This window comes from Thamnophis elegans, chromosome 8, assembly GCF_009769535.1.
Source record: "Thamnophis elegans isolate rThaEle1 chromosome 8, rThaEle1.pri, whole genome shotgun sequence".
NCBI lineage: Eukaryota > Metazoa > Chordata > Lepidosauria > Squamata > Colubridae > Thamnophis > Thamnophis elegans.
Window position 1 is genome coordinate 3120334 of NC_045548.1, and position 23935 is coordinate 3144268.

The 23935-nt window shown below is 42.9% G+C and overlaps 1 protein-coding gene across 3 annotated transcripts; it reads left to right on the top strand.

The window, feature by feature from the left end:
• Window positions 1-1262: 1262 nt before the first annotated feature.
• LOC116512176 (serpin B6-like) lies at window positions 1263-13421 on the top strand. 3 transcript variants are annotated; one of them, XM_032222507.1, is made up of 8 exons: window positions 1263-1521; window positions 5057-5228; window positions 7099-7101; window positions 8177-8314; window positions 8806-8923; window positions 9456-9598; window positions 10923-11090; window positions 12379-13421. In XM_032222507.1, the coding sequence occupies exons 1-8, from the start codon at window positions 1394-1396 to the stop codon at window positions 12775-12777; spliced, it is 1269 nt and encodes a 422-aa protein (XP_032078398.1). In that variant the 5' UTR covers window positions 1263-1393; the 3' UTR covers window positions 12778-13421. The 3 variants fall into 3 exon arrangements, with proteins under 3 accessions (XP_032078398.1, XP_032078399.1, XP_032078400.1); XM_032222509.1 differs by lacking the exon at window positions 1263-1521 and adding an exon at window positions 2469-2502; XM_032222508.1 differs by lacking the exon at window positions 7099-7101.
• Window positions 13422-23935: the final 10514 nt, after the last annotated feature.

Below are 23935 nucleotides of genomic sequence, written 5' to 3' on the forward strand. Positions count from 1 at the left end.
TCTTTGATAAAACGTTTATAATTCTTTATTTTTTATTTTTTCCAGTATAAACATTCATATTTTATGGACAGTACATTGACTGGGTCAAGTTCTTTTTGAGCCACTTAAACTATAATAATACAAATAAATATATATATATATATACTTCAAGTCTTCCAACTTCAACAATATTGGCCTCTTTCCATAATCCTTTATCATTTTTTCCCATAGTTCATTTGAACATAAATAACATTTTTTGCCCTATATTTATTATCCCTTACTAAGTAATATCATTTAATAGTTTTAAAAATAACTCATTATTCCACCATAACTTCAATGTCTCAAATGTGTAGGGTTGCTAATAATGCCAATTGTTAATAATATTTAATCAATCCTGTGAATATATTTCAAACTCCCCATAATTTCTATTCCTTACTATTTTAAATTCACAATATACTTTAATACATTATTAATGTTATTAATACAATTACATTATCTAATCCTAAATTCCCACTTACTAACCTTTACTTATTGGGGTTATAACAAATATATATTGTCTATTAATATATAAACTACTATTCTATCTATCTATCTATCTATCTATCTATCTATCATCTATCTATCTATCTATCTATCATCTATCTATCTATCTATCTATCTATCTATCTATCTATCTATCTATCTATCTATCTATCTATCTATCTAGCCAGCCACCCACCCAGCCACCCACCCACCCACCTATCTATTTATCTATTTATCTATCTATCTATCTATCTATCTATCTATCTATCTATCTATCTATCTATCTATCTATCTATCTATTGCTATCTATCTATTGCTATCTATCTATTGCTATCTATCTATCTATCTATCTATCTATCTATTTCTATCTATCTATCTATCTATCTATCTATCTATCTATCTATCTATCTATCTATCTATCTATCTATCTACCTACCTACCTACCTACCTACCTACCTACCTACCTACCTATCAAAGCTTTGCTTTGCGACTATTCGTTTATAATTAGTAAAAGTACACTTAATTTCAAAGAAATGGAGTTGAGTGGTTTCTTTCCTGATTATTAAATGAAGTCACATCTGACACACTTGTTCTGTTATAATAATAAAGAGCTGTTGTTACCATTACCCTGTGTGGGTCTATCCATTACCCAATCTAACAATTAAGATAGCTAGAAATTGTGTGGCAATGGTCTACTTCTGCTTATACGGCCCCAAGGGAGACTGTGACTATTTAAAGGTCCCACCCATGAGGTTTAAAGAGATAGTCAAGAACATTCAGCTCTCCGCCTCCAGATTCCTCTCCTGCCCTTCCAGTCTCTTCCTTCTTCTCAAACCAGTGCTCTCCATCACTCACGGAGAGGTGTTGTGCCTTGAGGCTGTCGACTCAAACCATGGAGGACAGGACCCCCAAAATGTTTGTTTTGTTATTTCCAGGATTTCTTGCAGCTTTTTCAGTGTTTCTCTCCAGCCAGATGTCTCCAGTAACTGCCCTAGCAGTTGAGAACACTGCCTCTCCAAGGTACGACCATTGTATTTTCTCTCTGTCTGGTTCTAATTCCTGCAGGTGCCACAGTGAGATTGACATAGCCCCATCTTAGGGCTGATTGACAATTTGTTGTGGCTCCCTTGGTTGGGAAGTTGTTGTGTAGATACTTAGATGTTCTGGTGACAGAGCTGATTGGTGGTTTTGACACCACGAAAACACCTAAATATAAGGTGATGTGCTGCCTAGTTGGGATTCTCAACTAGGCTCGAGTGAGATTATGCACTTTTATGGAATCGATTACTTAAAAGACATCTTTATCTTCTCTTTACTGAATTCTCTAAAAATATATTTTAATTGGCCCTTTTCCTTCATTTTGTAACACAATTTCAACTTTGCAACAGTGACATGCTGGTTTTATCAGCACTTTATTTTAAGTGTATGTAAAATATACATACTTTTATATATCCTAATTACGTTCATTTTTCTCTTATTCATATAATATTCAACATAGAAAAATAAAAAATATAGGAACTTTACATTATACAATATACTTATATCTGTTGTTTCCATAGCTCTAACATAGTTCTCTATATATTTATCATACTATATATTTTAATTTACACGTTTGTACATTTTGGTAGTGATACTGCTTACAATATGCATTCTTCTGTATAACTTCATACCTGTATTTCTGGTTTAGTAATCATCTTTCATCATTCGTTTTCTTATCTTTGCATTTATTATCTAACCAATTATACGATAGGTCCCATATTAAATAATACTCTGTTTCTCTTTTGCCTTTAATTTATATTGTTAACCTGTCCATTTCGGCCCATTCTAATATTTTGTTTATTACCATTTCCTCTGTAGGTATGCTTCCATTCGTGGCACGACATAACCGCAAACGTCAAAAGCGCGCCGACAAAACCGCGGCGCTAAAACCGCGATGTCAACAGCGCGCCAACAACAGCGCGCCAACAACAGCGCGTCGACAGAAGCGCGATTTAAGTTAAGGTAAGGTTTAGGGTTAGATTTAGGGTTAGGTTTAGGGTTAGGTTTAGGGTTAGGTTTAGGGTTAGGTTTAGGGTTAGGTTTAGGGTTAGGTTTAGGGTTAGGTTTAGGGTTAGGTTTAGGGTTAGGTTTAGGGTTAGGTTTAGGGTTAGGTTTAGGGTTAGGGTTAGGGTTATTTTTAGGGTTATGTTACAGCGCGCTTCTGTCGGCATGCTGTTGTCGGCGCGCTTCAGCGCTCATTCCTCTCCGCGGTTTTGACGGCGCAGTTTTGTCACCGCGCTTTAGTCACACGCGCTTTTATCATACGCGCATTTATGGTGGACCCGCTTCCGTTTTGCCAATTTTGTGCATACATGATTCTAGCCACTGTTATTACGTGTAACATTAAATATTGAATTCTTTTATTATATTTACCTGTTAGTATTCCCAATAAAAATAGTTCTGGTTTTAGGTCTATTTGTTATTTCACCATCTCCTCTAACCACTTTTGTTTATTTTTGCCCAATATTTTTTGGCCAATGGACAGGTCCACCACATGTGATAATAAGATTTTTGGTGACATATTTGGAAGCATTTTTGCCAATCTTGCTGGCGGCAGATGCCATCTATAGAACATTCTGTACAGATTTTCTTTATCTGATGCTGACATTGTTAATCTATTATTTCTTTCCCACAATTTTTGTCAATTGTCTAGTTCGATAGCGTACCCAAAGTTTTTTACCCATGTTATCATAGTTTCCTTTACTAATTCTTCTTCCATTTTAAAGCTCAATAGGTAGTTATAAAACTTCTTTATCAATTTTTCACCTCTCCCCTGTAGTAGCTTATTCGATTCTTGTGGTTCACTATAAAATCCATATTTTTCTGGTGTTTCTTCCATCTACCTGGCTTATTTGCACATTCAAAAAAAAATGTTTCTCCATTTTGACTTAATTCTGCCATTTCATCTTCATCTGATTCAGTCTATCTTTTATTAAATCCCTTTGCTCTTTTATTTTGTTTTTTTCTTCCTGAATTTTTTAAAAATCCTCTGTTTGTTTTCTCTGTTACCCCGAATATTTATTTATTTGTCAACAAGTACAAGGAAACAAGTAGGAAAACACATGAAAAAAACGGCACAAATAAATGGGTATAAATAATCAAACCATAGCCATAAATTAAAAAAAAAGAATACATATGAATGGGACAGGAATGGTAAGCACACTTATGCATACTCCCTTAAGGACCTCTTAAGTAATTGGTAAGGTCCACAGTAAACAGTTTAAGGGGTTTATAGGGATTATGTCTGTTTGTGTAGTACTTGAGTTAGCCTCTTTGCAGCAGGGTTGCTATGAAACAGGGATTTATCTGAGTTCACAGGTTCACAGGAAGGAGTTGCACTGTCTGATATATATATATATATATATATATATATATATATATATATATATATATATATATATATATATATATATATATATATATATTTATCAGCACAAATAAAAAAACAAAAAAACACACATATATATATATGTGTGTGTGTGTGTGTGTGTGTTGTATTTGTGCTGATAAATAAATAAAGGGAGACTACTATAGATCTATTTCAAGCTATTTAGCTCTCATCAGCTAGCTGGGATTCGAACCTGGGCTGTATTACATATTAGGCAGATGTGTTAACCACTAAGCCACAGGCTCTCCTCCTTTATCAGCTGAGCCAGGGAAATAGGTATGTAATTAGTGTCACAACCCCTGGTCACTAATTACATATACATATACATATCCATATCCATATACATATACATCATATACATACATCATATACATACATCATATACATATACATATACATATACATATACATATACATATACATATACATATACATATACATACATACATACATACATATATATATATATATATATATATATATATATATATATATAATCAAGATTGTCTATGTGAAAAAAGGGGAATGTTCTTAAATAGCATTTTATATTATTCATTAGTCTTTATTCATAAATTATTTAATATTCACATTGATAGTTTTAAGTTAATTGCAGTTTCGCCTCAACTCAGATCACATTTTTGTTCTGGGCCTACCCTCTTTTGTAGAGGTAAAATCCTTTTTCTTTACTACAGGTTCTGTGGGCGTGGCTTGGTGGGCATGGCAGGAGAAGGATACTGCAAAATCCCCATTCCTTCCCCACTCCGGCGGAAGGATATTGCAAAATCTTCATTCCCTCCCCACTCCTCTGGGGCCAGTCAGAGGAGTTATTTTCCGGTTCTCCAAACTGCTCAAAGTTTCTGCTACCGGTTCTCCAGAACCTATCAGAACCTGCTGAATTTCACTGGGGGGGGGGGGCTAAACAAAGACCACTTTCATATGGGAATAAGCAAATCATATTTCCCTGCATACCTTCAACTTTTGTCTTTAGGAATCTGTAAATCCCATTCCTTAAAGGAAGTAGAAAAATTGTTCAAATGGAACAATCAAGTAGAACGTGGGTGGGAGGTTTTGGTCATCTCATTATCTAGGAGTTAATCTGTGGTTTATCCTATTATATTTGTTCTCCAGGGTCGAAAACGTGGACAGCCTTTCTGCAGCAAACACCTTTGCCCTCAAACTTTTCAAGATGATTAGTGCAAATGAGTCTTCCAACGTGTTTTTATCTCCTTCGAGTGTGTCCACTGCACTGCTAATGGTCTTGTTGGGTGCCAGAAATAACACAGCAGCTCAGATAGCCAAGGTATATCAAGATACAATTTATCAAAATGAAAAAAAAAGGAGGTTGGAGATGATCTGGTCAACACCCTTCCTAGCCAATTTTGAGAACATTTACATTATTTATTTACGCAGTACATTTTTCAATCATGCAATGGTGGGCAGCTAATTTATCAACTGCTCTGAAATGTTTTAAGTACACCCATCACCTCAACCTGGCCACAGTCTTAAGATGATGATGATGTTCGTGCAATTGCAAACTGGCTGATTAGCTTTTGGAATATTCAGCAAGGACAAGACATGCCACTGTTATCGCTATTCTTTAACTCTGCTCTCAATTCTCATCCAGATTTGGGATTCTGTTTGCATGAGGATGGGAGCAGCTCCTATTTGCTTGGAATGTAAACAGCAGGCATAGGAAGTCTAATAGGGGTCCAGCCCTCTGTGCCTGACTTCTTCAAGCCATTATGGCAATTGCAATAATTACCTCCCAAAGACCCATTAGATCACACAGGGTTGGCCTCCTCCGGGTTCCGTCTACCAACCAATGTCATCTGGCTACTACCCGGGGGAGGGCCTTCTCTGTGGCAGCACTGGCCCTTTGGAATGAACTCCCCACGGAGATCCGGACCCTCACCTCTCTCCAGGCCTTCCGAAAAGGCGTTAAAACCTGGCTGTGTCGGCAGGCCTGGGGTTGATGAGTTCCCTTCTCCTCTCGATTGTGTGTCTGTTGGTTATTTTAAATGCTTGTATTTGTAGTTCTTGTGTTTCCCTTCCCCTCTTGGGTTTGTCAGCCACCCTGAGTCCTGCCGGGAATAGGGCGGCATATAAATAAAACGAAACCGAAACCGAATTGCTAATTCTGGAAATAGCAATAGCACTAAGACTTATGTACTACTACATAGTACTTTACAGCCCTCTCTAAGCAGTTTATCGAGTCAGCAGATTTTCCCCAACATTATGGATCCTCATACCAACCTCAGAAGGCTGAGTCAACTTTGGGCCATTCAGAATCAAACTCCTGAAGTGAGCAGTGAGTTTGCCTGCAGTCCTGCACTTTGGACTATTCTGCCACCACGGCTATTAGAAAATGGCCTTCTCTGTGGCTGCTCCGACCCTCTGGAACGAGCTCCCCGTGGAGATTCGAACCCTCACCACCCTCCAGGCCTTCCGCAAAGCCCTTAAAACCTGGCTGTTCTGACAGGCCTGGGGCTAAAGAGCTTTTGCCCCCCCCCCTCGAATGGTATGGTTGTTGTGTGTTTTAAATTGTGTATTGTTATGTTTGTCTTTTTATCCCCTGTCTGTATCCCCTTCCCTGACTTGAATTGTGAGCCGCCCTGAGTCCCCTTCGGGGAAAAGGGCAGCATATAAATGAAATAAATCCAAATCCAATCCAATTTCGGACAAAAGTCCTTAACTTGAAATCCCAGGATTTGAAAAAACCATTTTGTTGATTTTAGAGATATCCTTCACCACAATTACCCCCAAATCAGGACAATTTAGTGATATGCTGAGACTTCATTTTCTTTTAAATAAAAGAAACTCAGAAACTTGGGGAATGTAGAAGTTGACACAGAATTTTGGTTCTGGTACATGTTTGTTCTTAAATCCAGGATACCAAAAGCATTCATTTATTTCTCAAATATATAGATCACCCGGAGTCATTATGAATTAAAAAAGGTCTAAAATGATAAAAAAAGAAAAATAGAATAATACAGGCCTACCCAACAGAATCCACTTAGCTTTGCATGTAGGTAAAAAAGCCAGTTCTTCAAGGCTCATTTGAAGGACGGCATGGTCAAGGGAACTTGAATCTCTGTGGCAAAATAGTTTCCGAGAGCAAATATTCTGAGAGGAGGCAAAACATGGCACTGTTTTAAAGTTTCCTCCTACAGCAGGTACAAGAACGTTTCTTCCGTGACCCGTCAAAAGTGCGAACGTCATAAGCGCGCCGACAACACCGCGGCGCTAAAACCGCAATTTCAAAAGCGCGCCGACAACAGCCCGCCGACAACAGCGTGCCGACAACAGCGTGCCGACAGAAGCGCGATTTCATTTAAGGTAAGTTTTACAGTTAGGTTTAGGGTTAGGTTTAGGGTTAGGTTTAGGGTTAGGTTTAGGGTTAGGTTTAGGGTTAGGTTTAGGGTTAGGTTTAGGGTTAGGTTTAGGGTTAGGTTTAGGGTTAGGTTTAGGGTTAGGTTTAGGGTTAGGTTTAGGGTTAGGTTTAGGGTTAGGTTTAGGGTTAGGTTAGGTTAGGTTTAGGATTCCGTTACAGCGCGCTTCTGTCGGCGCGCTTTTGTCGGCGCGCTTTAGGGCTAATTAGTCGCTAATTCGTCGCACGGTTTTGTCACCGCGCTTTAGACACCGCGGTTTAGTCAGGCGCGCTTTTGTTGTGCGCGCATTTGTGATGGAACCGTTTCTTCTGCTTCTTAAAAAATGTTTTATGCATTTTATTTATGTGGAGTTGCTCTTTCTGATTCAGAAATCTATTTTTCCAGGAAAGGAACATTTCTGAAAATCCTCTATCTCTCTTGCTTGTCAGTCGAATTGATTTTCACCGGAGATCAATGACTAGGACTTTCAAACATGGAGAAGTCCAAAGATGTGCAGTCAAGTCAAGTCAAGCGTAACTTTTAGTGACTTTTTGGAAACCCATACGATATCAGTTTCCTTGGCAAGAGTAGGGAATCAGTTGCCTTTAAGAAAGGGTTTTTTTTAAAAAAAAAAATCCAGCCACCTCCGTAAGCTTGGGATTCAAGCACTACCAAAATATGAACTAGGCCCAACCCTATTTGGCTTTCATTAGCCATTAACTTCAAAGCTATACATCTGCGGGTAATCCTTCAAAAAAAGTAGCTCCAGAATATGTAGAGATGGTTTGAAATGTTTAAGATTATCCCAGGTCTGCTATTGTTGTATTACATTTTGAATTGATGTTAAACTTAATTTGATTAACCATATATCATCTTATAGGTCCTATCTATACCCAAAGATGGAGAGGTTCACCAAAGATTTGGGAAGCTTATTTCTGATATCAACAAACCGGGGGCCAATTTTAGCCTCAGCCAAGTCAACCAGCTCTTTGGAGAAACATCATATGATTTTCTTGCAGTAAGTTACATACATGTTGGCTAACTGGCTGGGGACGGTTTGTCTGTCTGTTCTAACGTTTGTCTATCTCATTGCAACTGCTCTAATAAAGTATCAAATATTCCTATGGTTTTACTTTGTCTTTTGATGCATCTAGAGCGGAAATAACACAGCCTACCTGCTTTTACTGAGAATGTTACAGAAACACACAATAGGATTTCCTAAATATAGAACTTCCAAATAAAAGTCATAAATAGAACCATATGATCCATAATTGCTAGATATATCCTGGCATAAACTACGTTATTTTTAAAGTTAATTCCACACAAGTTCCTAATATCTGATATACCTTTTCTAGTCTGTATTAACTATCAAATGGCATTGGCTGGTTTAAGGTAATATTCAGTGTAATAAATAACGTTTTCAGATTGTTAGCTTGTAGGAAAATGAGACATAAACAATTCTCGTCCTTTATATTTGCTTCTGTTATTGAGATATCGTTGTTTCTTAAGTCATATACAGAATCCATTCAGAGATTGTACCATGGAGGTCTGGAGAAAGTCAACTTCAAACAAGCTCCAGAAGATTCAAGAAGACATATAAATGCCTGGGTAGCAGAGAAAACATCAGGTGGAAATGATAATAGTGTTAATTAGTAGCTGCGTTATGTAAGGCGTGCAATATTGTGTGTGCATGTGAGAGAGACAGCCAAAGCAAGTAAACCCACCATAGTTAACCATTATTTGCTACGTAGAACCTCAAATGAAATTCTAGCCATGAATAGTTTATTGGTTTTATCAATTGACACAACCTCTGAGCAGATTTCCGTTATTTAACTTGCCTGTTGTTTAACTTGTGTGTGTGTGGTAACCTTACTAAATGATTACATGATATGGGCAACTATATAAATGTTAAGTGAAGGAGGATGGGTGGATGGAGGCCCTAAGGAAGCAAAGTCGATATTCCATCTCAGTCAGAGAAGCTCTCTGGATGATCCCCTTGAGCTTCTAAAGGAGAATCAAGATAGAAATCTAATAATTAAATTATAATGACTTAAGAGAGAAGGAGGGAGGGGTGGAAGGGAAAGAGGGAAAGAGATGTTAAGAAATAATAAATCTTATCTATCAATTAAAGCGATTTTTTTTTAAAAAATCTTTCAAAGGAAAAATTCAGAATCTGCTTGGCCCTGGAGTAGTTAATTCGCTTACAAAAGTGGTTTTGGTGAATACTATGTATTTCGCGGAGGATTGGGCAGATCTGTTTGACAAAAATCAAACACAGGAAAAGCCATTTTGGATTAACAAGGTATTCATTTATTATCACATTTATTAACAAGGTATTCATTTATTATCTTTGAATCACGAAGATCAGTCATCTTGAGTCCTTCAGGCTTTGTGTGTAGCAATTCAGACTTTTCCGTCAATAAAACTTTCTAATTCAGCACCACTCCCACTCATTCTATGTCAGTGTTTCTCAACCTTGGCTACTTGAAGATGTCCGGACTTCAACTCCCAGAATTCCCCAGCCAGCGAATGCTGGCTGGGGAATTCTGGGAGTTGAAGTCCGGACATCTTCAAGTAGCCAAGGTTGAGAAACACTGGTCTATAATTTTTGATCTCTGTCTTCTTTTGGTATTAGTGTAATGTATGCTTCTGTCCAGGATTTGGGTAATTTAATACGATCCCCTTAACAGCACATCGTTATAAACTTCCAACAATGAAGTGATCCTAATGATTCTCTTATGGTTCTATAGCAGTGTTTCTCAACCTTGACAACTTGAAGCTGGCTGGGGAATTCTGGGAGTTGAAGTCCAGACATTTTCAAGTTGCCAAGGTTGAGAAACACTGTTCTATGTGGTTAACCCCAATAACTGCGGAGTGATTAGTGAATCTATTTGCTGAGCTGATGGCTCTCTTATGTATCATCACCTGGAAGTATTCGATTGTTGCTCTCCACAAAGAAGGCTAGTTTTGATACTATAAACATCTGTTCATTTGATTGCTGATTAAAACCACTCAGGTTTTCTAACATAACCTTTGTCTGTTTTTAAATCAGTCCTTAATATTCCAAAATTATTCAAATTCTATGAAAAGTAAATTTTCATAGAATGGGAGGCAGTGGCTCAGTGGCTAAGACACTGAGCTTGTCGACCATTCTGGTCGACAGTTCGGCAATTTGAATCCCTAGCGCTGCGTAATGGAGTGAGCTCCCGTTACTTTTCCCAGCTTCCGCCAACCTAGCAGTTCGAAAGCATATAAAAACAGGAACCACCTTTGGTGGGAAGGTAACAGCATTCCGTATTCCTTTGGTGTTTAGTCATGGCAGTTACATGGCTCTTCGGCTTTGAAATGGAGATGAGCACTGCCCCCTAGAGTCGGGAACGACGAAGACATATGTGCAAGGGAAACCTTTAACTTTATAAAGACTGGCAGATCTGGTGGATAGCTGAGACATGATAAAAGCTCATATAAATGATCAGTTTGACTTAAAAGTCAAAGCAAAAGATGAAAGATTTAAGCAGAAGGGCGGGGGGGGGGACCCTAAGGCTAACTACTGTACATGGTAGAATTATTTGCATTGCCTACTTATTTGAAAGATTTCTTCTAACATACATTTCCCCCACTTGTAGAATGAAAATAAACCAGTGCAGATGATGTTCAAGAATGCAAGATACAACTATGCCCACATACCGGCCTCTCGGATTTCCATTCTTGAGATGCCATATGCTGGTGAAGTATTCAGTATGTTCATTACGCTCCCTGATGCAATTGAAGATAACTCTAGTGGATTGGAAACCGTGAGTTTTTCTCTCATGAAACAGAATTTAAGCCCTTGCCCATCTGAAAACATCTCTGATCCTAACTGTACGCTGTCCTTTTTAATACGGAAGCTAGGCTTTCTGCAATTAGACTTTCTGCAATCTGACTTTCGAACACCATCTGTCGGCTGTGACCAGGGGGGCATTTGCCCAGGTTCGCCTGGTGCACCAGTTGCGGCCCTACCTGAACCGGGAGGCTCTCACAATAGTCACTCGTGCCCTTGTGACCTCTAGGCTGGAGTACTGCAATGTGCTCTACATGGGGCTGCCCTTGAGGAGTATTCGGCGACTTCAGCTAGTCCAGAATGCAGCCGTGCGAGCGATTGTGGGTGCACCTCGCACACCTATCCTCCGCGAGCTGCGCTGGCTACCTGTCGATCTCCAGATACGCTTCAAGGTGCTACTTGCCACCTATAAAGCCCTTCATGGTAGTGGATCTGGGTACTTGAGAGACCGATCACCTCCACACGACCCATTAGATCTCATCGTTTAGGCCTCCCCCGAGTTCCATCCGCTGGCCAATGCCGACTGGCCACCACGCGGAGGAGAGCCTTCTTGGTGGTAGCCCCGACCCAATGGAACGATCTCCCCGTGGAGCTTCGTACCCTCACCACCCTCCAGACCTTCCGCACAGCCCTTAGAATCTGGCTATCCCGTCAGGCCTGGGGCTAAAGATTGTAACCCGCCCGAATGGTATGAATGTTGCGTTTTAATCATGTACTGTCTTATATGTAAAAGTCTGTTTCCCCCCCCTTCCTTTGGATTGTGAACCGCCTTGAGTCCCCCCAGGGAAAAGGGCGGCATACAAATAAACAATCTAATCTAATCTAATCTAATCTAATTATAGTGTTATTGGGTTGACTTGCATGTTTCCTTATTTTGAAAAGATGCCAAAAAAAAAAAAAACCCACCAGTGAATGCGTTTATATTTCAAAGAATTGTATACACAAGGTGAGTCCATCAGTAGCTGATAGGTACAAGGCAATTGATAAGGTTGCCAATAACGTACAGAATTTTTCTGTCATTGTGAGAACCTGCATCATACTTGTGTTACAGTGGTGGGTTGCTAACCGGTTTACTAATGGTTTCCTTGTGCTGGTTGTTCATGCGCAAAAGCGTCCGTGCAGCTGGGCGGAGCCTCCTGCCGCCACCACGAAGCGGGCCGAACCGGAAGCAACCCACCTCTGTGGTGTTAGTATCAGGATACGTCACTTTGTCATACTACCAGGAATTCCTTTCTCCTTTAACGCTTTTCATCTTATTTTAGTTGGAGAGAGAAATGACACATGAGAAACTCATGGACTGGATTAAGAAGATGAAGCGGACAGAAATTGACCTATCCCTTCCCAAATTTAAACTGGAAGCGAAATACGACCTGAAGCCTGTTCTGAAAAGCATGGGAATGACGGATGCATTTGATGTGGGCAAGGCAGACTTCTCTGGAATGTCAACTAACAATGATTTAGTCATCTCTGAAGTTGTTCACAAATCATTCATAGAAGTCAATGAAGAAGGCACGGAGGCAGCTGCTGCCACCGGTGTAAATATAGCATTTCTGAGTGCACGTTCGCCAATTGAATTCAAAGCTGACCATCCCTTTGAGTTTTATCTCATTGACCGATCTACAAATAATATCCGAACACTTGGTAGATTTAGTTCTCCATAATGGGTGCATCCAGCAGATGTTGGTACAATGGCTTTGACCCTCAATTCCTCATCAGATTTGTTTAAACCGTGTTGTACTGAGCTTTCACTATCACACTTACGATCTCCCCTGTGATTAGGGTAGAGATAGTTCCTTTGTAACGCTCCATAATCCTGGATTTTAGTTATTTCTTTCCAGAATCATTTTTAATCAATTGAAGGAAATAACTTTTTAATACAAGTGCTCTGGCTGGTGGATGAATCCTGCAAAAGTGCTTTGTTTATATAGGAATGTGGGCTGTGGAGGACTTGTTGTTAAGCATGAATCAAATGTATTGCAGCACAGATGTGAATATGTATCTGTCCAGAGTACATTTCCATGGGATGATACAAGTACAATCAGCTCAGCTTCCATTGTGACATCATGGTTTTTTTTCATTTGAGTGACATCATGGCTAATTGTAGGTGCCTCTGCTTGCCTTATCCTAGCAAGTGTACACAGTGCTAGAATGAGCACACGTATATAATTTTGTGATCATCATTTAAACAAGCAGTTTGATTCTATGTTACTCCAATATCTACCAATGATATTTACCTTTATATCATTCTTCTTTTGCTGCAGTCTTTCTTGTAATCAAAACTGAAATAAAAGAGCCTTTGATCATGTTGCTTTCAGATTCATTTAACAGCTGGTATGGCGATAGACCCTTTACATCCGGGGTCCTCAAACCCTGGTCTGCAACCCGTACCAATCTATGATTCGTTGGGAACTGGGCCACGAAAATAGCAGACAAGCGTGAAAGGCTTTATTTGTACATGGACGGGATTAGATTGAGTGCACAAACATTTCCCCTCCCCTATTGCTGCCGATCCATCTAGTCAAAAGGTGAGAACCATTTGTTTATATTGCTCAGCTCCCAAATCACTGAATTTCACCAGTTACATCCAGATTATATTTCTAGGAGTCCTTGACTGTAATCAAGCCCAGAATTACAGTCCCAACTCAAGACATCATAGGGCCAGATTCTATGGCATGATAGTTATTATGATGGTCATTAAGTGAACATGTGGTTGTTAAGGAAATCCATTTTCCCCAATGGGCATTTTTTGTTGAAAGTGAAAGCTGGAAACTGGCAAAAAAAAAGTTAGAAATTGTGGTCATGGGACCACCGGAAATAGCTGCAAATAGCCATAAAAGTGAGTCAGTTGCAGTGGTGGGTTTCAAAAATTTTTTGAACCTATTCTGTGGGTGTGGCCTCCTTTGTGGGAGTGGCTTGCTGGCCATGTGACCTGGTGGGAGTGGCTTGCCAGCCATGTGTTTTCTTTCTTTCTTTCTCTCTCTCTCTCTCCCTCTTTCTCCTTCCTTTTGTCTCTCTGTCCCTTTTTCTTTTTTTCTTTCATCTCTCTCTCACTTTTTCTTTTTTTTCTTTCTTTCTTTCTTTCTTTCTTTCTTCCTTTCTTTCTCTTTCTCTGTGTGAGTCTGTCTCTCTCTCTCTCTCTCTCTCTCTGTGTGTGTGTGTGTGTGTGTGTGTGTGTGTGTGTCAGTAGTGAGTTTCAAAAATTTGACGAACCGGTTCTACCGAACTGGTGCGAACTGGTAGGAACCCACCTCTGGTCAGTTGCCAAGTGCCCAAAATACAATCACATAACCACAAGATGTGTGCGTGTTCTGACCGCCTCCTTCTCCATCCAGGAACGAAAGCCACAAGAAAACATAAATCAGAATACTTTTAATCTGTCCAGACTCTCGTTGGCTGCAAGCCCAAAATAAACAAAGAGATAAGCACTCTGGCAGAAATTACTCCAAACCTAGGCAATGCAAATAAACTCTCACAGCAAACCACTTCTCCAAGTTGGTTTCTCTGAATCATGAACGTTGACTCCTGCAAACAAGGCGTGGCACAAACAGTCTCTTTTATAATCAGGAGAGGATCTTAATCAGCATCAGCTAAGCGCAATCATCTCCTACAATTACGCAGTTGTTCCTTCCCTCCAGTAGCCCTTCGACGGTGTGCATCCTGAAACAACTCACAAGTGTTTCCCTGAACACTCCCTCTCATCCAAGGCTCCGTTGCCACCTGGTGGCCAACCAGTCTCTCCTCGCCCTGCTCGGAGTCGGCACCCTGTCCATGGTCCTCCACCTCCTCCAGGGCTGACTCACAAGACCCCCTCACTGTTGGAGTCTGGCGGCAGCTCCAACGGCTCCTGCCGGGCCACAACATGTGCCTGTCTTAGCTTAACTGTGAAACCACATCATAAGTAGCTGTGGGGAGGTCTCTTGTAAGTTTGTTAAGTGACCAGTTGGAGGTCAAGGACGACCTGTAGGGTAAAACCTTATTTATTGGATTAATAGGATGGAATGGATATCCATTTCAAATGTCCATTAAATTAAATTCATTGTTTTAGTAATCAATATGGCTGGCGGGTGTTGCTTCCCCTGTCTATCACAGCAAGGCTGATCCATCTAATTTAAGGGTGTCAAACTCAAGGCCCGTGGGCCAGATCCAGCCTGCCAGATACTTAAATCTTGCCCATGGGGCCAGCTGGGAGATAGCAAAGGACCAGGCTGCGGTGCCTCCGGCAGCCAAAACAGGAGGTGGGGAGGTGTCAGAGGTGGGTTCCTACCAGTTCGCACCTATTCGGTAGAACCGGTTCGTCAACTCTACCGAAGCGGTTAGAAGAGGTTCCACCAGTGGACCCGGAAAGCAGGCCACACCTACAGAAGAGGTTCCAAACTTTTTTGAAACCCACCACTGGTCCTTGGATATGATTATTCTACACTATCATGCTCCTATTTATAAAACTCAGTGCCTCTGTGGAAGGTAAGGATGACTACTGCGTTTGTGGTGCAGTCAGAACATTGCGTGTGTTGAAGTTGTTTTAACGCAAACCAAAGATGCCTTTTAAAAAACAAGTTTACATCCTATTCTTATGCAGGCCAGTGCTGTGTGTCAGGTAATTTAAGGTGGTTCTGACAAGTGTCGTCGGCATCTTCATATCCGGTCACATGGGCGGCAAGCCACTCCCATCCGGTCACATGGGTGGCAAGCCACTCCCACAAAGGAGGCCACACTCACAGAGTAGGTTCGAACAATTTTTGAAACCCACCACTGGGACTCGTGTTTCCCCCCCCCCCGCCCTGTTTTCGTCCTGACCAGCCTCCTGCAGCATTTTGCTGGCCAAAATGGGGCACAGGGGTTTTTAGCTGTCCAGGCTGAAAAAGAGTGGGGGGGGAGCGTGTAGCCCCCTGCACTCCGTTTTGGCTGGCAGGGTGCTGCAGGAGGCCTTTGCCCCACCTCCACCCCCTCCTGGCTCGCGGAGAACTGCTGTTCTGACCCTCAAAGAAATCCAGTTTGATACCCCTTACCCAATTCCTCTCAAATCTTAACATGTACCCTTTCTTTTGTGGCTGTCACATCCCGAGGAAGGGTTTTTATCTGGATTCATCTACCTATGAGAGAGTTGGGTGTAATGGTTAAGGCATCGGACTAGAAAGTGGGACTGAATTCTAGCTGTGCCTTAGATATAAAGCTTGGGTCGGTGATACTTTCTCAGTCTTTGGAAGGAGGCAAAGGTTTCTGGAAATCTTTCCAAGGAAACTCCATGGATTGATCCAGGAGATCGTCAAGAGTTCATTTCTCAAAAGCACACACACACAAACACACACACACACACACAGAGATCTGTGATAAGATAAGATCACAATCTGTCCCCACCCGAATGAAGAATGAATGTTGAGTACTATTTTAATTCTTATGTATTGTTTTATGTTTATTGTTATACCCCCCTCCCTATTTTATGTAAGCCGCCCTGAGTCCCCGCGGGGAAAAGGGCGGCCTATAAATATTAATAAAATACTAAAAAAAAAAAAATCTATCAAACAACACACTAATTGATTAAATATTGGCGGTTATATGTATGAGACCCTGAACAGTTGGAAAAAAGGATGCTTAAATAATCATTGTGCTCATTAATGTGCCAGGTCTGTTGTTCACAAAGCTCCCCTCGTCCGGGACTTAATTGTTGACGAGAGGGCAGACCTGGCATGTATTACTGAAACCTGGCTGGGCACAGAAGGAGGAGTCCCCCTTGTAGAGATGTGCCCAGAGGGATTTCAGGTGCTTCATCAGCCGAGAGCCCAGGGAAGGGGTGGCGGTGTGGCTATTGTAATCCGGGAGTCTCTGTTACCTCGTAGGGTCCCTGCTCCGGAGCTTGTCGGGTGTGAGTCTCTGCTGATAAAGTTGGACCTCAAGGGTCAAGTGGGTTTGCTGCTAACGTACCTGCCTCCCAACTGCGTTGCAGCATCCCTCCCCTCGCTCCTCGAGTCAGTAGCCGAGCTGGCAGTTGAGTTCCCCAGGCTTATAGTTCTGGGGGATTTCAATCTGCCATCGCTCGGTGAACGCTCTGATGGGGCGCAGGAGTTCATGGCTTCCATGACAGCCATGGGCTTGACCCAAGTAATTCGGGGCCCAACCCACGCAGCGGGTCACATGCTCGACCTCGTATTTCTCTCGGAGCAGTGGATGTGTGATCTTGGTCTGAGGGGTAATGAGATCCTACCCCTGTCGTGGTCAGACCACTGCCTACTGAGGCTTGACTTCCGGAGGCCAAACCCCCACCGTAGGGAGGAGGAACCGACCAGATGGTTCCGCCCCAGGCGACTCATGGACCCGTTGAGGTTCCAGACGGAGCTTGGGGTTATTCCTGATACTCTCGCCCACAGTTCGGCGGAGACTCTGGCTGCCGCCTGGTACTCGGCGGCGTCGGAGTCTCTCGACCGGATTGCGCCACTACAGCCCCTCCGGGTCAGTGGATCCCGGAGACCTCCCTGGTTTACCGAGGAGCTCCGGGAGAAGAAACGCCGGAGGAGGTGCCTAGAGCACCAGTGGAGGTCCGATAGGTCCGAGGCGAACCGAGCACTCTTAATTACCTGCACCAAGGACTATGTCCGAGCACTAAGAACTGCAAAAAGATCATATATTTCAGCCTTGGTTGCGTCCGCCGAGTCACGCCCAGCCGCCCTGTTTAGGATAACCCGCTCCCTCCTCAATAGGAGGGAAGCGGGAGACCCCTTGCAGGGTAGGGCTGAGGATTATGCTCAATTCTTGGCGGACAAAGTAGCTCGGTTTCGATCGGACTTGGACTCCACCGCAGTAGATCCAGCTGAGACACAGGAGGATCACTTGCCACACCAGTTCTGGGTTGAGTTCCAGGACGTTGCCTCTGGGGATGTGGACAGGGCCATTCGAGCTGTAAGTGCCTCCACTTGTATTCTGGACCCGTGTCCCTCCTGGCTGGTTGCCAACTGCAGGGAGGTGACACATGGCTGGATCCAGGCGGTTGTCACCGCCTCCCTTCGGGAGGGGCACTTCCCCGCCGTACTTAAAACGGCGGTGGTGAGACCCCTCCTGAAGAAACCATCGTTAGATCCAGCCATTTTAAACAACTTTCGTCCTGTCTCCAACCTTCCCTTTATCGGGAAGGTTGTCGAGAAGGTGGTGGCCTTTCAGCTCCAACGGGCCTTGGAGGAAGCTAGCTATCTTGACCCCTTCCAGTCCGGCTTCAGACCTGGTTACAGCACAGAAACCGCTTTGGTCGCATTGACCGATGACCTCTGGAGGGCCAGAGATGGAGGCTATGCGTCCATCCTGGTTCTCCTTGACCTCTCAGCGGCTTTCGATACCATCGACCATGGTATCCTTCTGCGACGACTGCGAGAGGTGGGAGTGGGAGGCACAGTTTTGCGGTGGTTCTCCTCCTACCTCTCGGACAGGTCGCAGTCGGTGTTGGTCGGGGGGCAGAGATCGTCCCTGAGGCCCCTAACGTGTGGGGTGCCACAGGGTTCGGTCTTATCCCCCCTACTATTTAACATATACATGAAACCGCTGGGCGAGATCATTCGGAGGCACGGGATAAAATACCACCAATATGCGGACGATACGCAATTGTATCTGTCCGCCCCGTGCCAACTCAATGAAGCGGTGGACGTGATGAACCGGGGTCTGGAGGCCGTTAAGAACTGGATGAGTGCTAACAAACTGGTACTCAACCCGGACAAGACCGAGTGGCTGTTGTGCTTCCCCCCCAAGAATTTGGCTAATATACCAACGCTTAGGCTGGGGGGTCAAATTTTATACCCCTCAGATAGGGTCCGCAACTTAGGAGTCCTCCTGGACCCACAGCTGACTTTTGATCACCAGCTGTCAGCTGTGACCAGGGGGGCATTTGCCCAGGTTCGCCTGGTCCGCCAGTTGCGGCCCTACCTAGACCGGGGGGCTCTCACAACAGTCACTCGAGCCCTTGTGGTCTCTAGACTGGAATACTGCAATGGGCTCTACATGGGGTTGCCCTTGAAGTGCATCCGGCGACTGCAGCTAGTCCAGAATGCAGCCGCGCGAGTGATAGTGGGCGCACCGCGGTTCGCCCACGTTACACCTGTCCTCCGCGAGCTGCACTGGCTACCTGTTGGTCTCCGGGTGCGCTTCAGGGTACTGATGACCACCTTTAAAGCACTCCATGGTAGTGGATCTGAGTACTTGAGAGACCGCCTTCTGCCGATTACTTCCCTAAATCGACCAATTAGATCGCACAGACTGGGCCTCCTCCGAATCCCATCTGCCAGTCAATGCCGACTGGCGACCACACGGAGGAGAGCCTTTTCTGTTGCTGCCCCGACCCTGTGGAACGAGCTCCCCATGGAGATCCGTACCCTCACCACTATCCAGACCTTCCGCGCAGCCCTCAAGATCTGGTTCTCCCAGCAGGCCTGGGGATAGGCTTCCAATTCACCCGCCCGAGTGTTTGATTGTTGAATGAAAGTTGTGTTTTACTATTTTTTCTTTGTTCACATATTGTTTTGTTTTTGACCTTGCACCCCCCCTCCCCCCCCCCTGTGGTTGTAAGCCGCCCTGAGTCCCCTCAGGGAAAAGGGCGGCATATAAATCCCAATAAACTACAAACTACAAACTACAATTAATGCAAAACGTTCCATTTGCAAGTGGCACACGGTGATTTAGACAATGTATGCTGATTGAACAATCTGAATTAAGGTGCCTGTATATAGAGCAGAGTTTGTTAATATTAACTGGGTGGCTGATTTAACACGTTCATAAAGAAGCAGATTGCATAAAGGGCCACAAGTAGTTCCTCATTTATTTGAAAGCCAGACATAATTATAAGTTATAATTGTACACTATACAATTTGCATAGTAATTGTAGATCAGTACCTTCCCCTCCGCACTTAGCATGGAGATCAAGTTCATCGTGATTAACATATGTAGCATTATTTACGAGGATCATATCAACGTCCTGTCAAAATGATTTACTGCTTCCTTTTCCCCGTGATTGCTAGCCAAACGGTATGGCTAAATAAAGCTGTGATAAAAGGGGATCTATGCCTAATGTATCATGCAGTGTTTGATATCAGCATTATTAAAATAATTTTGGTTGGGGGGGGGTTCATTACTTTTGTTGTTTGTTTATTAGATTTGTGGGCCTCTCTGGTCGTAGTAGATTGAACGGCATACAAACCCAAGATTGCAATTTAATTAAAAAATAAATGAGGCAGCATGGTTGGTGTTAATCCATTTACTATAAATTTCTACCAGTGAAGCCAGTGGAAAGATGCTGGCAATCTGAATAAACAGAAAGTAAACACTCAGAAATAGTGGTGGGTTTCAAAAAAAATTGGAACCTACTCTGTGGGTGTGGCCTCCTTTGTGGGAGTGGCTTGCCGGCCATGTGTTTTTCTTTCTTTCTTTCTTTCTTTCTTTCTTTCTTTCTCTCTCTCTCTCTCTCTCTCTCTCTCTTTCCTTCCTTTTGTCTCTGTCCCTTTTTTCTTTTTTTCTTTCATATTTCTTTTTCTTTCTTTTTTTATTTCTTTCTTTCTTCCTTTCTTTCTCTTTCTCTGTGTGAGTCTGTCTGTCTGTCTGTCTGTCTCTCTGTGTGTGTGTGTTTGTGTGTGTGTCTTTGCCTCTCTCTCGCTCCCTCCCTCCCTCCTTTGTGGGAGTGGCTTGCCGGCCATGTGACCTGGCGGGAGTGGCTTGCGGCCATGTGTTTTCTTTCTTTCTTTCTTTCTTTCTTTCTTTCTTTCTTTCTTTCTTTCTTTCTTTCTTTCTCTCTTTCTCTCTCTCTCTCTCTTCCTTCCTTTTGTCTCTGTCCCTTTTTTCTTTTTTTCTTTCATATCTCTTTTTCTTTCTTTCTTTTTTTCTTTCTTTCTTTCTTCCTTTCTTTCTCTCTCTGTGAGTCTGTCTGTCTGTCTGTCTCTCTGTGTGTGTGTGTTTGTGTGTGTGTCTTTGCCTCTCTCTCCCTCCCTCCCTCCCTCCCTCCCTCTGTGTCTCTCTCTGTGATTCTCTCTGTGTGTCTGTCTCTCTCTCTGTGTGTGTATCTCTCTCCACCCTCCTTCTGTGTCTGTGTCTGTCTCTCATTCCCTCTATCCAGTGGTTGGTTTGAAAACATTTCGGAACCTCTTCTGTAGGTGTGGCCTGCTTTCCGGGTCCGCTGGTGGAACCCCTTCTAACCGGTTCGGTAGATTTGACGAACCGGTTCTACTGAATAGGTGCGAACTGGTAGGAACCCACTTCTGCTCAGAAATGAACCATCCGTGCAGAGGACGTGAAAGTTCTCCACAATATTGTAAGCCGTTCAGAGTGGCCAATAAATTAAATGAATGAATGAATGAATGAATGAATGAATGAATGAATGAATGAATGAACGAACAAATTAATGAACAACTTTCTAAGGTAGGGTAGCCTGAGGGAGTGTGACTGGCAAACAATCACTCAGTGAAATGACAATACAATATACATGAACTGGGTTTTTCTGATTCTATCTGAATAATTACATTATACTGCCTCTTAGCGTTCACTTATAGTAATACCTTACATTATACTATTTTGCATTATTTGCATTTATTTACTGTATATAGTTACATCTTTAACATTTTGAAGTACTTATTCCTTTCCCTAAAACAATAATTTTCTTTCATACTTACTCCATTTTGTGCTGACACAACTGTTTTCTGAACAGCTTTCTTTTTTTAATGGTGTCAGAAAAATGAAAGATGTGTGATTGAAGTTGCAGTCTGTATCTACTTACACAGAGATAAGCCTTGCTACCTCCAGTAGGATGAGCGCAGGGATGGCAAAACCTGGCATGTCAAAAATTTGGAAAACTTTTGACTCTTCTCCCCAAACAAAAGAGAAATAATTTTCTGTCTCCCCACTATCTGAGACACCCTGAAGAGTGACATTTGGTGACAGTGCCAAGGCTGGTCCGGAAGGTTTTTAGCTGTAGCACCACCACTGCCAGTCAAAAAGTCTGTGTTGGGTCATTCCACAAAGCTTGCAAATCTTGGGGAACGGCGCAATTGCCCCGTGGCCCAATGCTCCAGAGGATTTGCTGTATGCTGTTTAATTCCAATCATTCTCATTCATTCTCTCTCTCTCTCTCTCTCTCTCTCTCTCTCTCTCTCTCTCTCTCACACACACACACACACAGACACACACACACACACACACACACACAGACACACACACACACCCCCCAGTGGTGGGTTTCAAAATATTTTGGAGCCTCTTCTGTAGGTGTGGTCTGCTTTACGGGTCCACTGGTGGAATCTCTTCTAACCGGTTCAGTAGATTTGATGAACTGGTTCTACCGAACTGGCGCAAACTGGTAGAAACCCACCTCTGACACACACACACACACACACACACACACACACACACACACAGAGTTGACTCCCAAGTCTGCTCTGAATCACATAAGGCCTTCGTTCTTGAAGCAGCTTCAGAGAATGCTTTTCTGTGGTCTTTACAGTCACTGAAAAACCTCACAAAAGCCAAGTCCCATTCTTGTGTAATTGTCGGAGTAGATAGGAGAGCATGCCTCTCTCTCTCGCAACTGCCGGAGGGTTCGTAAGCTGCACAAGAGCACACCTGATTCTCACATGGCCTCTACAGTCCCCGAAAATCATGAGAATGGGCTGTGCTTTCAAGAATAGCAATTGTCAGGTGTTAGTAAAATGCTGTTGTCTCACACTAAATGTCACCTTTGGCATGCATGCCATAGATTTGTTAACACCAGATTAGGGCTGTCCAGACGGCCATTAATTGGAAGCATTAAGAGCTTTATTCATTTAGTACCTGTAGTTTTGCAGCTGAGATATAGTAGCGTATCAACCATATAAATACCCATAAGATTGTTAAAGAAAGTATAATTATTGTAATTTCAGTATAGCATCCTGTTCTGACCCCCCTCGTCCCACACCAACATACACTCCGAGCCAAAGATAAGTTACGGCATTTAATTAACAGACAGACAGGTCCTTGGCAGCAAACTGGCACAGACAAGCTTGGGCAGCAATCCAGCACAGATAAGCCCTGGCAGCAATCCAGCCTGCCAAGCTCACAATAATGTTCTCCGACATTAGTTCCTGTGTTGACTTCTGCAAGAGGAGCGTGTGCAGAAGCAGTCTTTTTATAGTCTGGAGATGAGCCTAATGACCACCAGCTGAGTGCAATTACCTCCTGTAACTGCGCAACTGTTCCTGACGCCTATTAGCTCTTCGATTCCTGGCATCCAGGAACAACTCACTGCTGGCGCCCGGCTCACTCTCCCTTGTCTCCTCCCCACTGGTCCAAGGCTCAGGTGCCTCCTGGTGGCCAACCAGCCTCTCTGCGCCCTGCTCGGAGTCGGAACCCTGTCCAGGGTCCTCCACATCCTTCAGAGCCGACTCAGAGGGCCCCTCGCTGTCGGAGTCTGGTGGCAGCTCCAAACGGCTCCTGCTGGGCCACAACAGTATCCTAAATGATACTGAGACTAATTTCTGGGTAAGTGCATAAAAGAACTTTCATTTTCTTTTCTTTCCAAATTGGTCTCTCCTGCAATTTGAGGGGAAGCTGATTGCTGCCACCCTCGATGAAGGAATGGCATGGATGTATCAGAAATGCAAATTAAGTCTTTAGCTAACCTAAGGGGAAAAAACCCCAGAGTGGGCAGTGACAATGCTCCAACCTTCAACTAGAAAGCTAGGATCATACAATAAAATATTGAATTTTGGGGCTTCAGTTCTGACAGATTGCGTGCTGCCAGCCCTGGCTTAGTACATTATTTACTACAATTTGCAAGAAGTAAGGATGCAATGGGTTATGTTGAAGCGGTAACTTCTTTAGAGATTT

Coding starts and splice junctions, on each gene's coding strand:
- LOC116512176 (XM_032222507.1), top strand. CDS start 1,394: ATGGAGGACAGGACCCCCAAAATGTTTGTTTTGTTATTTCCAGGATTT. Junction 1,522..5,056: donor GAGAACACTGCCTCTCCAAG/GTACGACCATTG, acceptor TTTGTTCTCCAG/GGTCGAAAACGTGGACAGCC. Junction 9,599..10,922: donor AGCCATTTTGGATTAACAAG/GTATTCATTTAT, acceptor CCCCACTTGTAG/AATGAAAATAAACCAGTGCA.